This window comes from Xenopus laevis, chromosome 5L (genome assembly GCF_017654675.1).
Source record: "Xenopus laevis strain J_2021 chromosome 5L, Xenopus_laevis_v10.1, whole genome shotgun sequence".
Classification (NCBI taxonomy): domain Eukaryota; kingdom Metazoa; phylum Chordata; class Amphibia; order Anura; family Pipidae; genus Xenopus; species Xenopus laevis.
Genome location: NC_054379.1, coordinates 77,578,228 through 77,592,990, shown reverse-complemented (window position 1 = coordinate 77,592,990; position 14,763 = coordinate 77,578,228). Strand labels below are relative to the sequence as shown.

The 14,763-nt window shown below is 40.4% G+C and overlaps 1 protein-coding gene across 2 annotated transcripts; it reads left to right on the top strand.

The window, feature by feature from the left end:
• The first annotated feature begins 3,583 nt into the window (after positions 1 to 3,583).
• On the top strand, positions 3,584 to 14,020 carry vgll2.L (vestigial like family member 2 L homeolog). 2 transcript variants are annotated; one of them, XM_018261680.2, is made up of 4 exons: positions 3,584 to 3,890; positions 6,021 to 6,330; positions 10,780 to 11,301; positions 12,354 to 14,020. In XM_018261680.2, the coding sequence occupies exons 1-4, from the start codon at positions 3,810 to 3,812 to the stop codon at positions 12,395 to 12,397; spliced, it is 957 nt and encodes a 318-aa protein (XP_018117169.1). In that variant the 5' UTR covers positions 3,584 to 3,809; the 3' UTR covers positions 12,398 to 14,020.
• The last annotated feature ends 743 nt before the right edge of the window (positions 14,021 to 14,763 follow it).

Sequence of the window (14,763 nt, the reverse complement as noted above, 5' to 3'; positions counted from 1 at the left end):
TAGTGTTGTTGTCTCCTAACTATTTTCATATTGCTTTTATCAATATAGTAGTACAGATAACCTAATGAGAGCAACCTTTGGGGGACCATTTAGATAGGAGATGTAGGTAGGATAGGTTGTACAATTGGGCCAGTAGTGCAGCTGGATATGATAACCTAGCAGTTTCTGTGTTACCAATAGTAATGCATCTGGGGAAAACGACATAGCGACATAGAAAGTGTAGTAATGCAAGGGGGCAATAATAACACTTTAAAGTAGTGCTGCTCAACCTTTGGCTTTTTATGCTAAATTAATTTCTAATCAACCCTCAGTAACCTAGAAAGACAGAAACTCTTCCTTCTCCTTCAGGATACTATTATTTATGCACTAGAAAGGTGAGTGCACTTGCATTGACTACCAGCACTTCATGCAAGAGGAACTGCCAAGCATCATTAATGACATGCAAGGAAGTAGAGCAAATTGACACAAGGTACTTCTATGCCCTGTATTAAAGATACAACTGGCACAAATACACAGACCACAGATCTACAGTACTCCAGCAACAGATGCAAACACTATGGGGCATAATTAAGAGTGATATTAGAGCTCGCCACAGTCCACCAGAGGGAAATTCCACTGATCAGCGCTGGCCAAAAATGTGCCCAAAGCAGGACCATGCCCTCTACCCGCTTCACTACCCTGCCCTACATAACCAGCAGCTGGGGTGAGAAGCTACAGAAGTATCAAAATTTAGGGTAGGCAGGTAGAAGAGTTACGTGCCCCCTTCCCCGCTGCCCCCTAGGCAGGTGCCTCTTCTGCCCACTCCTAGTTCCAGCCCTGATCTGGAGGCGTATTTATCTAAAGGTAAAGCTTATAAATGCAACTTAACAATCCTATAGAAATGACAAGAGATAGAGTGGTAGTGATCCCTTGGAGAACTCTAGTTCCACGATTTGACAAGTCCCCAAGCGTACTGTTGGCACCTACAATTTTAAGTGCATTGACACATAATGCTTGTGTTTGGCTATAGTAAATGAGAAATAAAATATTTAAAAAAAACATTTGCATGAATAGAGCTTGAACCCAGAGGCACTGTGCCAAGGGCAGGTGGCACAATCGTTGACAATGCGCCCCCCCCCGCATCTCGACCCCCTCTGGTGCAAAAAGGTGAGTGTGCGGTGGGGGGCGGCAGCAGCAAGCTGCCTCAGTGGAGTGGAGTGGCCAGGATCTTCCCTGCTTAACCCCTTCTTTTCATCCCCAGACATGAACCACCAGTTTCTCACTCCAATCTCCTCTATCAGCCCATATGCTTTGTACAGGTATAGGATTCATTATCCAGAAATCCATTATCCAGAAAGCTCTGAATTACGGAAAGGCCATTTCCCACAGACTTCATTTTATCTGAATAATTCAAATTTTAAAAAAAGATTTCATTTTTCTCTGTAAAGACGTAATGTATGAAGATCCATATTACAGAAAGATCCGTTATCTGTAAAACCCTAGGTCTTGAGCATTCCCATACCTGTACATTTAATTCGGATAAGCTTATTAAATCGTTAAACATATATTGCTTTAAATGCCCATGTCTCTTTTAATCACATTTACTGTATTTTAAATTGCTCTCCAAATGCAGTCCCTAAAGATACTAGGATTCAATTGCCAACATGGGTACTAACGAACTAACCCAATGAAGTAACCCATAGTAACCAATCAGCAATTAGCTTTGTTAAGTCCAGAGCAAATTAGAAGAATGAATTGACTGATTGGTTGCTATAGACTACTGCCCAGGTGCAGTGAGATTTCCACCATGGAATATAGCCCTCGATCAGAATGAATGATGTTAATGTAACTAGTCTCTTTTTGTGCAATATGTCTTTTTTGTTTAGGCAAGTTTATAATAAATGGCAGACTAATGACTGGTACCCAACCCATCATCATTTTCCTGAAGCTCCCTTTAAATAAATTGACTCCATCCACAGATGTTAGGCAACTTTCAGAAACCCACAGGTAAAGTTTATTTATTTATTTTAGACCGGTTCTGTTTTTTGAATCAGTTGGCTTTTGCAATCATTATCAGCAAGCATTAAGGCTGGCATCACAAAAGGAGACTCAATTTGATTGGCTGCATTTGAGCATATTAAATAGATAATCATTCACCCAATCATTGTACAAGTTTGTCAATAGCAGCACCCACAGAACACATTGCAGCTAATTACCTAATGGCTTTCACCCACTAGTTTAATTTTGTACCATCACTTTCCATGTAATACTAACCATTAGCTTTATTTTCCTGGACCCCAGCTCCAACCTCTTGAGTCTCACAATGTATCAAACACCATTTGAGTCTAATTCACCTTGCCCAGGTGACACACATACAACCCACCCATACATCCCTAGTCCAATCGTGACATCTACCCCCCTGACATTAACCTGCCAACAGCAAAGGGTTTGACATGCACAGTCAACATGTGATCTCTGGCACAGAGATAAATCACAGGGCCACTCTAGATTCTCTGTCCTCACTGCCATAATGTGTGTCCTCTAATATTCCTTGCTTCACTAGTAGATATTGTTACTACTTACAAAAACAAAAATATGTAACAAAAAATGTGTATAATTTCACTTAATGTCACAAGTGGCACAAATGCAGAGGCAGCTTATATATAAGACAGGTCCTATTTTTTGAATTTATTATTTTATTTTATGCATGATAAGACAAAAATAATCAGTGCAGTCAAGATATAAGTAAATGACAATCATAGCAAAGGCACAGTACATAAGTCTAGGGGACATAAACCCTGTGGTTCATGATCCAATTTTCTTGCACAATTATAGATTTGTCAATTATTATCTGCAGTCAGATGAAATAGGTTTAGACTGGGAGATCCCCATTTTTCGATGGATCAGAGGGTACTGGGTGGATCTAAGAATGGAGTCTATATTGTCTCAAGCTGGCTATGTATATCAGCTTAATAAGAGGCATCATCCATTTTCTTAATAAGTGTGATCCAGTCCGACAATGTAGGAGGTTTAGGACTCATCCACTCCATAACAGGATCTATTTTATTTTTATTTAGAACACTTGTTAAATCATTGTAAGACCTATGTTTGTTATTAATTATTTGAAAATGGTACGAACCTTGGTGGTACTATAAAAATAAATGATGATGATGATAGAGGGCACCATAAGTAAAGAGTGTAATTACAGACTTGCCCATTATAATACTATTTATGTGAAACAAATTTTAAAAAAATATATATATATATATTTTTTATTATTATTATTATTATTATTATTATTATTATTTTTTAAATATTGCCTCTAAATATGCTCAATAAGATACTGATGCAAGCTTTGGTTTGTGTTGCTATTTGTAGGTAGATAAAGAATACTAAGACAATGATTTTAAAAAAAGTGCCCATTGCACTAGGGTGCAGTCCAGACCGGTCCTGTATATACAGTGAGAATAGCAAGCACAGCTACACTAGCGATTGGCTTTTCAGGTTTCCCACCTCCCTTGCTTACTCCTTGTGGCTCTTGTTCAGCAGAAGTGGAGAGCCATCGCGCATGCGCAAGGTTTAAATGCCCTCCAGCTGCAGCCGAGCTGCTTAGTGCACTGTAGCTTGTCCCATACTGAAGTTTAGTCTGTGCCCGCGCACGCTGGTCTATCAGGGGTAGCGCTGCCCATCGGAGGCTGCAACTTGTTCACATTATAGCAAGGATCTAAGCAAGAGGAGCTTGCATGGAGGAGTAATTCTGGACATTGATGAGAAGGCAAACACAGAAAAGAAAGCCCGAGCCCAATTAGGAGCATCATCCCTCGCTAGCCATGAGCTGTCTGGATGTTATGTACCAAGTGTACGGTCCTCCTCAGCCTTATTTTGCAGCAGCATACAGCCCTTATCATCAGGTACGTGCGATTTGGGATTCATGCACTGGGCACAAGCTGGGTATACAAATAGCCTGCCAGGTGAGTCACATGAAAGCTCAGCAGCGGTGTTTCTAAAGTGCCACCCAAACAGCAAACTTGCACCTCAGTGATAAATGCCGGGGAAAGCGCCTGCTCCCATTCAGTGAGATACAAACACATGCAGTGACAAGTTGCCTCGTTTTAGCTTGAACTGACTCCCACTTTGCTTTTAGTGGGACATTTAACAGAATGTCCAACACTGGCTGTATCTGAGCGATTGGCAAGCTGCGGTTTGTAGCACTGCGCTAATGGCATCATGATTAGGTGCAAAGAATAATATTTACCCAGCCGCTAACTCGCAATCATCTTGCCTCCGTTGCGCACATTTATCATCAATAAACCGTACCGTTTATGCGGTTCATTGTATTTTCATGAACAATGTATCGATTTCTTCGATGTCGTTTCCTAACATGTGGAATTAATCTCTAGCTATTGTAATAATCAGTTATTATATATAGTGTATGGTATACACATTAGAAAAGATTATCACGCTCTGCTGGTTTCATGTAATTGAATGACAGACGTATGATTATGCGAGCAATTGAATATCTTGTAGCCAACTCTTGATTCTATTCTATCTAATTCGAGAGAATTTTTTGCTGGCCTGGAAAAATCCTTTTCCCATAGTCTGCACCTGTCCTAGTCCGTTCCACGTGTTCCCACACTCACTGGCATCGCAATCGCAATAACTCACAGCAGTTCCCATTGTATTCTGCCTGCACGGAACGAATCGCTGCTCTGCCTCCTGTTTCTACAAAGTTTCCGTGCAATAAATAGTATTTTGTAACCAAATAGCAGTGTTGTAGGAATTCCACATCCTGGTAAGTTCACATGCAAGGACTGAATCCCTTCAGATAGTAGGTTTAGGCACAGCTGACAAAATATTTTATAGGTAGTTGGGACTGGTAGATTTTTATATGAAACGATTTATAGATTTTAAAAGTTAGCAAATGGAGTTAGGAGATGGTAATAATAAGAATTTAGGTTCTAAGCGTGAATAACATGGCAGAGATTGACGAAATCGCGTTAGATCCAATTAAAAAAGTTTCATTATGTGGATATATGAATTCGTTTGGATTTGGAAGTGGCGCAATTTTACGCCGAATTCTACGCCTTGTTTGCAGAATGGTAGTTTGGTGCCGCAGGAATTCGTTCTTAGAAATTATTTATTGACGATTTTCGATTTATAACTATCATTTTCAAATGTCGCAAATGGTATAATTTGTATTGACTGAATGTATAGGATTATAACGAGTCTCATATTTGTGCTGTACACACACAAATCAATGCATTATAAAGTCATCACTTTCCTCGCTTAGTGTATAAAAAAACAAAAAACACTTCTCTGACAGTTATTTTTAATTCAGGTATTTTGATAATGATCGGAAATGGCTTGAATATAATATTTCTGCTATCTTTTACGAATGGATTGCAGGTCTTCCGACATAATCCGCAGTGCATTACACTTGATTCCCATATACATCCCTGTCCTGGAGGAGTTTCCAATAACAATTCTAGAACTCAACGGATTTGTAAACTGCATTGAGGAACTCCAAAAAAATGTTGTAACTAAGTAATGTTGTTACCTACTGCTCTATACGTGTTAAGATAAATTAAAACAAAGACAAATATTTATGCGAAAAGTCGAAAATCACTTTCTTGGTTTGTCTTTAAAATACAACAGAAAACGGCAATTACTAGGCATATATCTATATTGACTGTATGCACTTTGTTAGAGAGTATAAATGAATGAAAAAGTCATATTTGCTATAAATAGAGAGATTAAAGTTTACGCTTGACATGACCGATGGCAAATCTGCGCTTTGCACGCTAGGGATCAATTGATAATTACCGCAGTCCGCCGGGGTCGGCAAGACAAACACTGGAGATCCGAGAATTTTTCGTAGTGCCCAAGAAAGAAATCAATTGAGTCGATATAAATGTTATGTGCCCACCACGCGGTGCAGCAGAGATGAAGAAGGGCGCATTTCGGACACTCTTGGGCACATTTGTCGTTGCATGTGGTGCCTTCTGTGTGACTGATCGCTGTTTTTGTTTTTTGTTCTTTAGAAACTTGCCTTTTACTCGAAGATGCAGGAAGCACCAGAGAGCAGCAGTACCAGCAGCAGTGCCAGTACCAGTGGCAGCTCCTTCTCCAGCCACGTGCCCACCAGCATCAAGGAAGAGGAGTGCAGCCCGGAGAAGGAGAGACCCCCAGAGGCAGAGTACATCAGCTCCAGATGTGTGCTCTTCACTTACTTTCAGGGGGACATAAGTTCGGTGGTGGATGAGCACTTCAGCAGGGCCCTCAGTCAGCCCAGCAGTTACTCACCCAGCAGCACCAGTGCCAAGTCATCTAGAAGTGCCAGTACATGGAGGGGTGAGTGGGACACATGGCTTCAGTATACAGAGGATGAGTGTGGATGGTAGCTACAAAACATGGAAGAGTGAGTGCTGATGCTGGGTAAAGTATATGGAGGGGCGAGTGAGGCTGGTTGAGTACAGTGCATGGAGGGTTGAGAGGGTTGGATGTTACAGTGCAATAATAAGTAAGTGAGAGTGGAGGTTACACTAAATGGAAGGGTGACTGTACATGGCTGGCACAGTTTATGGAGGGCTGAGCAAGGCTGGATGGTACTGTACATAGAGGGCTGAGCAAGGCTGGATGGTACTGTACATAGAGGGCTGAGCAAGGCTGGATGGTACTGTACATAGAGGGATGAACAAGGCTGGATGGTACTGTACATAGAGGACTGAGCAAGGCTGGATGGTACTGTACATAGAGGGCTAAGCAAGGCTGGATGGTACTGTACATAGAGGGATGAACAAGACTGGATAGTATTGTACATGGAGGGGTCAACAAGGCTGGATGATACAGTACATAGAGGGCTGAGCAAGGCTGGATGGCACTATAGATAGAGGGATGAACAAGACTGGATGGTATTGTACATGGAGGGCTGAACAAGGTGGGATGGTACTGTACATAGAGGGATGAACAAGACTGGATGGTACTGTACATAGAGGGATGAACAAGACTGGATGGTACTGTACATAGAGGGATGAACAAGGCTGGATGGTACTGTACATAGAGGGATGAACAAGGCTGGATGGTACTGTATGTGGAGGGTGAGTAGGGCTGGATAGTAAAGCACTTGCCTTCAGATCTTAATGGCCGTCCAATGCATAGCATCTTTACTTTAAAGGGGAAATAAGAAAACTTTTTTATCATGAGTTCAGTCAATGAAACATGTTAAAACTGTACATAACCTACCTTCCTGTACTATAATTAAAAAAGTCTGTGTAAGTACTTATTACATTAAACCAAATTACAATGAGGTTCACTGTTTACAGTTTCATGCATAGGATGAAAGGACAATTAGCAAGAGGGATGGAACTTTCTGGATGCAGAGCACAGCCTGAAGGACACTTTGTTCACTGTGTGGGATATTGTGCAAAGAGCCACATTACTCTGCACACTATCTGACTTTTTTCACAAGCAACAAGAACAATAGAACTGGGTCAGAACTAGCGTTAGGAAAAAGAGGCAGCTGCTTAAAGGTGCTTAAAATAAGGCGGTGCAGTCAGTAATACATCTTCTTTCTTACCCAAGCCCCCAATTTATATTAAATATTGCTCTGCAACAAGCACCACATACTACAGAAGCCTGCTGTTCATCTGTATAATAAGAAATCACAAGCAGGAAGCAATTGTTTCAAATTATGGATGTTTGCACTGGTACAAACTATAATGTATTGACAGTGCATCTGGTATGAGAAATAATTGCTTCCTGCTGTGAATAGACAGGGCAGTGTCGGGCTGAGCACCCTTATGTGTTGGCCCAGCTCTGCAATAGAAAGACATGCCATGTGTGGCCCCTTATAATCTTCCCATCCATTCACACAGTTGGTTATTGTTGATAGGTAATGATAACTTTTTTATTTTGCTAAAATCTGAATATGAAAAAGGTCAGCGTTATAAGAGAGAGACATTTAATTGAGTGGAATCTATTTATGTCCCGTTTTCATACCTTCAGTGGCATAACTTCATATAAGCAAACCTGCTTACTGCATGGGACACTGCAATTCAGGGGACCCAGTAAGGACAACACCCTTTCCCTCCTGCCTGTGACCACACCCTCCTATCCAAATGGTGTGCAGATGGTTGAAGAAAAATCTTTTTGATATCTGTTAATGCTGCTAGCCATATACTCCCAATATAGCCTGCTGATTTAGCGTCTCAAATTAGCTTATTGGCCAAAACAGTGGTCTCTTTTACCATCTTGTAAAGGCTCAACCAGATATCTAAAAGGTCTGCAGTCACTGCATGAATGTCAACCTCTATTATCAGTTCTACAAAGGCACCTATTATGATCCCACGTGGCCTATCGAGCAAAGATCCAGAGGATTGTAACGTTAATGGCCATTCAGAAAAGGGTTACAGAATAATAGAAATAGAGACAAATTATTTGGCTAGAACTAAGGTCATTGATTTGTCCAAGAAAGTGTAGTACTGAGCAAATCACAAAATTTAAAATGATTGAATTTGATATTACATTTTTACCCAATCTTTCATATTTATAGTATAGTTAAAGGGGATGTTAACCTTTTTCAAAATGGTAGGACTTTGCAAAATAAATACTTTTACAACCGAAATTGTGTTGCAAAAACATTGTTTTCATGTTATTAATAAATACAGTTGCCATTTACCCTTAGGCACCTTAGATCTTCACCATTGCTGACCACATCCTCCACCATTTAAATGCAGAGATTACCAATGGCTGGGTAGAAATTACAGACAGTGAGGATTTATGTGCTACTTTTCGGTGCATTCTCTGTTCCTATGTCACTGCCCTGCAGCCAATCAAATCAATGCTATTCAAGTGAATGTGTGTGTGGCCCAGGCATGTAAACTAGTGCTTAAAGTTGTTGCCACTAAAGCTTCCCACCCACTACTGAAATACAGTATGTACTTATAATTTACCCTGACAATCACTAAATGCAATCTTTCAATTTGAATATCATGGGAATGATCCAGTTTTGGTAAACTATTGAATTTGGGGGGAAAAGTGTTCCTTTTGCAAAGTCCTGTTATGTTTCGACTAGTTACATTGCAATCAACATGCCATAGGCATGTGCAGGAAGAATATTGAAAGAAGACCTCTGGTTGGTTTATATGGTAGCTGCACTAGGGCAAAATTGGCTTATATGTATACATTTTGTGCACATGGCCTAAAAGAGACAAATAGTGAGCAATGTACACCATAATTATTATAATACACATATATCAATGAGTCATGTGACAAGTGACATCACTAACCACTGATTTTCACTGATGGTTTTGTGTATTATAAGACAGTATTAACATTTACAGTCAATGTGCAGAAATAGCTGTTTAATTGCTTGACTGCCTTCCAGTTCTAAGTTTGATCATTAGGGCATTACCTGCAGGCATTTTTCATGGGTGGATTTCCTCCAACACTCTAAAAACATACAGACAGATTAATTGGTTCCTGATAAAACTGACCATAGTTTATGTGAAGGGACATACATTGTAAGCTCTGCTTGGGCAGTGAATGATACAGAATAATCATGGTGGCTGCAAGATTGAAATAGTATGTAGTTTAGACACGTGTACCTGATTGCATTGCGTCATACTCTGCATGCCCTATGCTCCCTGTGTGTGCCATACTCAGTCTGCCCAATGCTCCCTGTGTGTGTTATACTCTGCCTGTCCTATGCTCCCTGTGTTTACCATACTCTGACTGTGCTATGCTGCCTGTGTGTGCCATACTCTGCCTGTCCTATGCTCCCTGTGTCTATGCTCCCTGTGTGTACCATACTCAGTTTGCCCAATGCTCCCTGTGTGTGTTATACTCTGACTGTCCTATGCTCCCTGTGTGTGCCATACTCTGCCTGTCCTATGCTCCCTGTGTCTACCATACTCTGACTGTCCTATGCTCCCTGTGTGTGCCATAATATGCCTGTCCTATGCTCCCTGTGTGTGTGCCATACTCTGCCTGTCCTATGCTCTCCCTGTGTGAGCCATACTCTGCCTATCCTGTGCTCCCTGTGGGGCAAATTCACTAAAGGACGAAGCGCCTAATGCGCCTATGCTACCTGTGTGTGTGTGTGCCGTACTTTGCTTGCCCTATGCTACCTGGGACGCCAGCCTGGTAGGGGTTTGTTAGCATTTGGAAATTGAGTGATATCCCTGCAGTGAGCACCAAACATTTGGGTATTTGGTGTGCTACCACCATTAATGTGGACATGGTATTAAAAGTTCTTGTGGTAACATGGGTGTTGTTTAAAGTGGGTGTGGTTTAAAAAGGGGAGTTGTGAACACTGTCTTCCATTGTCAGCCCTCCACCAAGGAGATCAGCTCTATGGAAAGGTGATTGGTCCTCCCTAATTTATCAGTAGATCATACTGTACAGAGGGTGTTTATACAGAGCTCAGTGCCCCTGTTTAAACTAACTTATCTCATTAGTGGGAGAGTAGTAAGGTACAGAGTAGTAAAGTAGGGAGAATAGTACAGTAGTAAGGTACAGTAATACGTGTAAGAAGCAAAATAACAATGCCTTTTGGACATAAAATAACTTTTAAACTAGGACTGTGTTTAGAATACCTGTATTTTCTTGGCAACATTAGTGTCAGCAGACTGCTGCTGCTGGGGGTCCCAGAAATGTACTGTAGGTAGCATAGACAAAGTTTATGGGAGTTATGTATGGAGTGTCTGCAGCGTGTTTGGTTTGTGATATTAGCTTAATAGATCTCAAGATGTTGCATAAATAAGTTAATGAAAACGTATTTTCTTCTAATTTTCTCTACAGACGCATCTTTCCCAATGAATCAAAGGAGCTTCCCACCATCATTTTGGAATAGCAGTTATCAGCCTTCTGCAGTTTCTGCTCCCTCTTCCTTGAGCAGTAGCCTAGCTAGTCCTCTGAGTGGTCCACATGCAGAGATTCCATTTGGGGCAGACCCTTATTCTCCAGCATCACTTCACAGTCACCTTCACCAAGGTCCTCCTGAGCCCTGGCACCATGCACATCACCATCATCATCACCATCACCCTTATGCTATTGGGGGAGCTTTAAATACACAAGGGTCCAGTTACCCTCGGGCGGGTATGCATGAGGTCTACAGCACACACTTTGATCCCCGCTACAGCTCCCTCCTTGTGCCAGCCTCCGTTCGACCTCACAGGATCACCCCAGCAGGAACATCTGCATCTACAGCACAGTGTGATTTGGGAAAGGGAGAACCAGCCACTTCTGCATGGACAACACCTGGGCCATTTACAGGGCCAGCGACAGACATGGGACAGAGCATTGGCCTTAATGTAGATGCAGGTAAGCTTATTTTAATTCTCTGTTCATAAATGTTTGTACACACAACAGACACTATCATTTAGTCTAGGTATTTATATTTTGTAGCCATGCAAAGAAAGATTTACTCAGGGTGTTTAGTGCCATGATAAGAGGCGCAAAAGGTCTCCACAAATCGTGCGCCTCAACCGGCACTCCTAAATGCACCGTTAGTTACTACTACCTGTTACAATCAAATTTTTCTAAATAGCAAAGCTGAGTTGTACAAAGCAATGGCTCCTCTCAAAAACAGGCCACTCCTTTTATTCATCCTAAACCTAGCCCTGGAGTCCTCCACTATACCTTGTAAGTTTTCATAGTGTATGTGTATGAATACTCCTATACATCATTCCATTGCAATATGTATTGTATATAATAACTATATGAGTCAAGGAAAACATGCCTGTGTATGGGAAACACTTGTATTCAACAACTAATTTTTTCCTTACAATTACTCAGCAAATAAAAGAAGCATTCTGGTCCCTTTTTTTTATTTGCTTTTATTTAATCAGAATATAATTGATAATAAAATGTATCAACAATTTCAGTGTTTTGGAGCTAGATAATGCCTTCATAAATTTGTTTCAAAATGGTTTCTCCACACATTGTAACAGGTAGCACAAATGGAGGCACCTTTACATCAGTCAGCATCACATTCCCTTCCTAGAAAACCAGCAATTGTGGTTTTTAATTAAAAAGGTAGGTAGGTTCTCGGTTCAATGATCTCACAAAACCTGAAAACTGTACTTACCAAACCAGATAAATTACAGAGTATAAATATAGTGAACTAAACCTGTAGCATAGCACATACTAAGCTATCACATATCCTTATGTGCTTATTTGTTTTGTGCAAATATTGATCACTTCATATCCTATGCTCTTAACTCTCTTGCTCTAGCCTCTTGTCCTAAAATATCCTAATCTGCCACATTAAATCTATCACCTACTTTTATTTCCCCCTGTCCTAAAACATCTTGTACCTTTATATCTCCTTTTTCTTCTTTCTCCTTCTCTCTCTCCTTCTATTCCATTCCCAGGTTTACAGCCCCAGGATAAAAGCAAGGATCTGTACTGGTTTTAACCTGCTAAATTTTCTCCAGCATGTAGAATTGGTGACATTCTGAGCTGACATGGAGTTGCTTTGGTTTGGTGGTAACCGCTTGTGATCTTGGTTTGCAGCTCGTCGTTACTCCTTCTGTGGCGGGACTCTCCTGAGCTGATGTTCTTAAAGATTCTGAGTCAATCCATTTATCCAACATCTCGGATTAATCAAGACCTAGAACAGACCTGAACCAGCACTAGGACTGCAAGGGAAGGATGAAAATAGGACTCCAAATCACAAGACTTTTAGGAGACAAAATACATTTCTTCTTTCTTTGCTGAGACCAGAATTTCTATTTAAATTGTTATCTAAAAGTAATTGGTGCCACCCCGAAAGAAGTATATAAATATATACATATATATAAATATATATTAATATAAATTCACTGGCTTACTTTTGACAAAAGACTCTATTTTATGGTGTTGTGAATATTTTTAATGCCTACGTGAATTTTACTTTCCGTGCAAGCTACCTGTTTGATGATCATGTCCTGTTTGATGATCATGTCCAGTATATATATAAAACTGTACGTACAGTGAGTACTATGCTGATAAAACAGCACACACATAAATGAAAGGTCAGAGGACTATATGTTGATATACAATCCTATGTTGTGGATGGCAAAGAACCACCTGCCCCAAGCTTATAGAATTGCAGCTGTTAAACAGACAACTGTTCAAACTCCAAAAATATGACAAGCAAGGTGGCACTTCCCAGGGTTTAGCCCAACAATTGCATTTCTTTTTTACAAGGAGCATTTTATGATGAAAGAAGAAACCCTTTAGAAAACTGACAGCCTTTACATGGAACAACTGCAAGAGCAAAATGAAAGGAGATCTCCAGAGAGCTCAGCATGGACAATTGATCTCAGGCAGCTTCTGCTTGTACGCTGCTGTCCTTCTGTCACTTTGAGAAACAGAGCAAGATGTGTAAGAACTTGAGCATTACAAATATCTTCTTGTTTTGTAAGAAAAAATACCATTTTAATTTCTGAAAAAAATATCTCATCAAAGAGCAGTGGCCCCATATCCTATTTATATTGTTTGGCACATTATGACTTTTGAATAAACAGTTGTTTGGGGCTGACCTAACAAAGTTTATTTGTAACATAAGTTGCTTCTGTCATGTTCATTGTTCAGAAAAGTTACTTGTGGGCTTAACAGTTGCACACTAAGAACACTTGCCATGTCACCATTTACTATCATATGTAGCCTACTAACTTGTCTCCATAGCCATAATAAAACAGATCAGGCTTTTTTAATGTAATTAAACATCACATCTGTCTAGCTCACTGTTTATTTTTGTGAAGGCTCTGGTGCAGAAAAATTAGAACTGTAATCTGAAACAGGCCAGAAAGTAAGTCCACTTAAGAATTTAAGATTTCATTCACATACCTTTAAATGATGGGCATTAAAGTGCATTTTATAAATAAAATTGTTTCTGTATCTTGTGATATAGCAGAATCTTAATCAGTAAGGGTGTTAATATTTTGATATTTCTTTTTTTTTTGACCAATCAGAAAATATATACATGCACTGTCATGATGTTATGACTAAAAGCCAGGCATAATGCCAAAGCATGCAATAAAGCATTATTTAAGAAGCTATGTTTATTGTAATTATTTGCAAATGTGTTGTTTCAAATATATAAGGACATCAGCACACAAAGTAATTGTACCAAGGACTCATTGTATTTGCCCCTTGCAATATCTAGTCACTTGACAATACTCAGAGAGAGAGGGAGAGAATACCAATGGAGTGGTTTAAGGGGTTTATATTTCATCTAATACATTTCAAATAAAGAATAACAATTAAAAACTACCAACTGAAACACTGAAGATTAAAAAATGAAAAGCTAAAAAGTGATTTTTTTGTAAATTAGGTAACAGCTATGTCTGTTACAAAGCGGGCACCCCTAGGCCCACTGCTGTTCATCACCCCTGTCCCCTCCCCTTCATTCATGAACATGCACACATTTTCATCATCAGATCGGGAGCATTCGTGATTGCCACATGGGAAATTTAAAAAACGATTGTATCTCATGATCAGCCCCAGATCTTCCGAACCAATGTGGGTGTGGTTGGGCTTCATGACGCCCCCTAAAATCCTGCCGCCCTAGGCCTGGGCCTTGGTGGCTTTCCACAAATCCGGGCCTGAGAACAGTAAAGCAGTATCATAACTACAAGGGGTGAGAGGGGGTTTGACTACACCAAAAATCCCACCATTGGAGGCTGCCAGGGACACCACAGAGCAAGGCTGGAGGATGGATGGTGTGAGTATGTTTGTTGGGCATGTCCTGGGGTGGGGTGGCCTGTGCAAGCTTTGCCCCATTTCTGTTGGGCTATA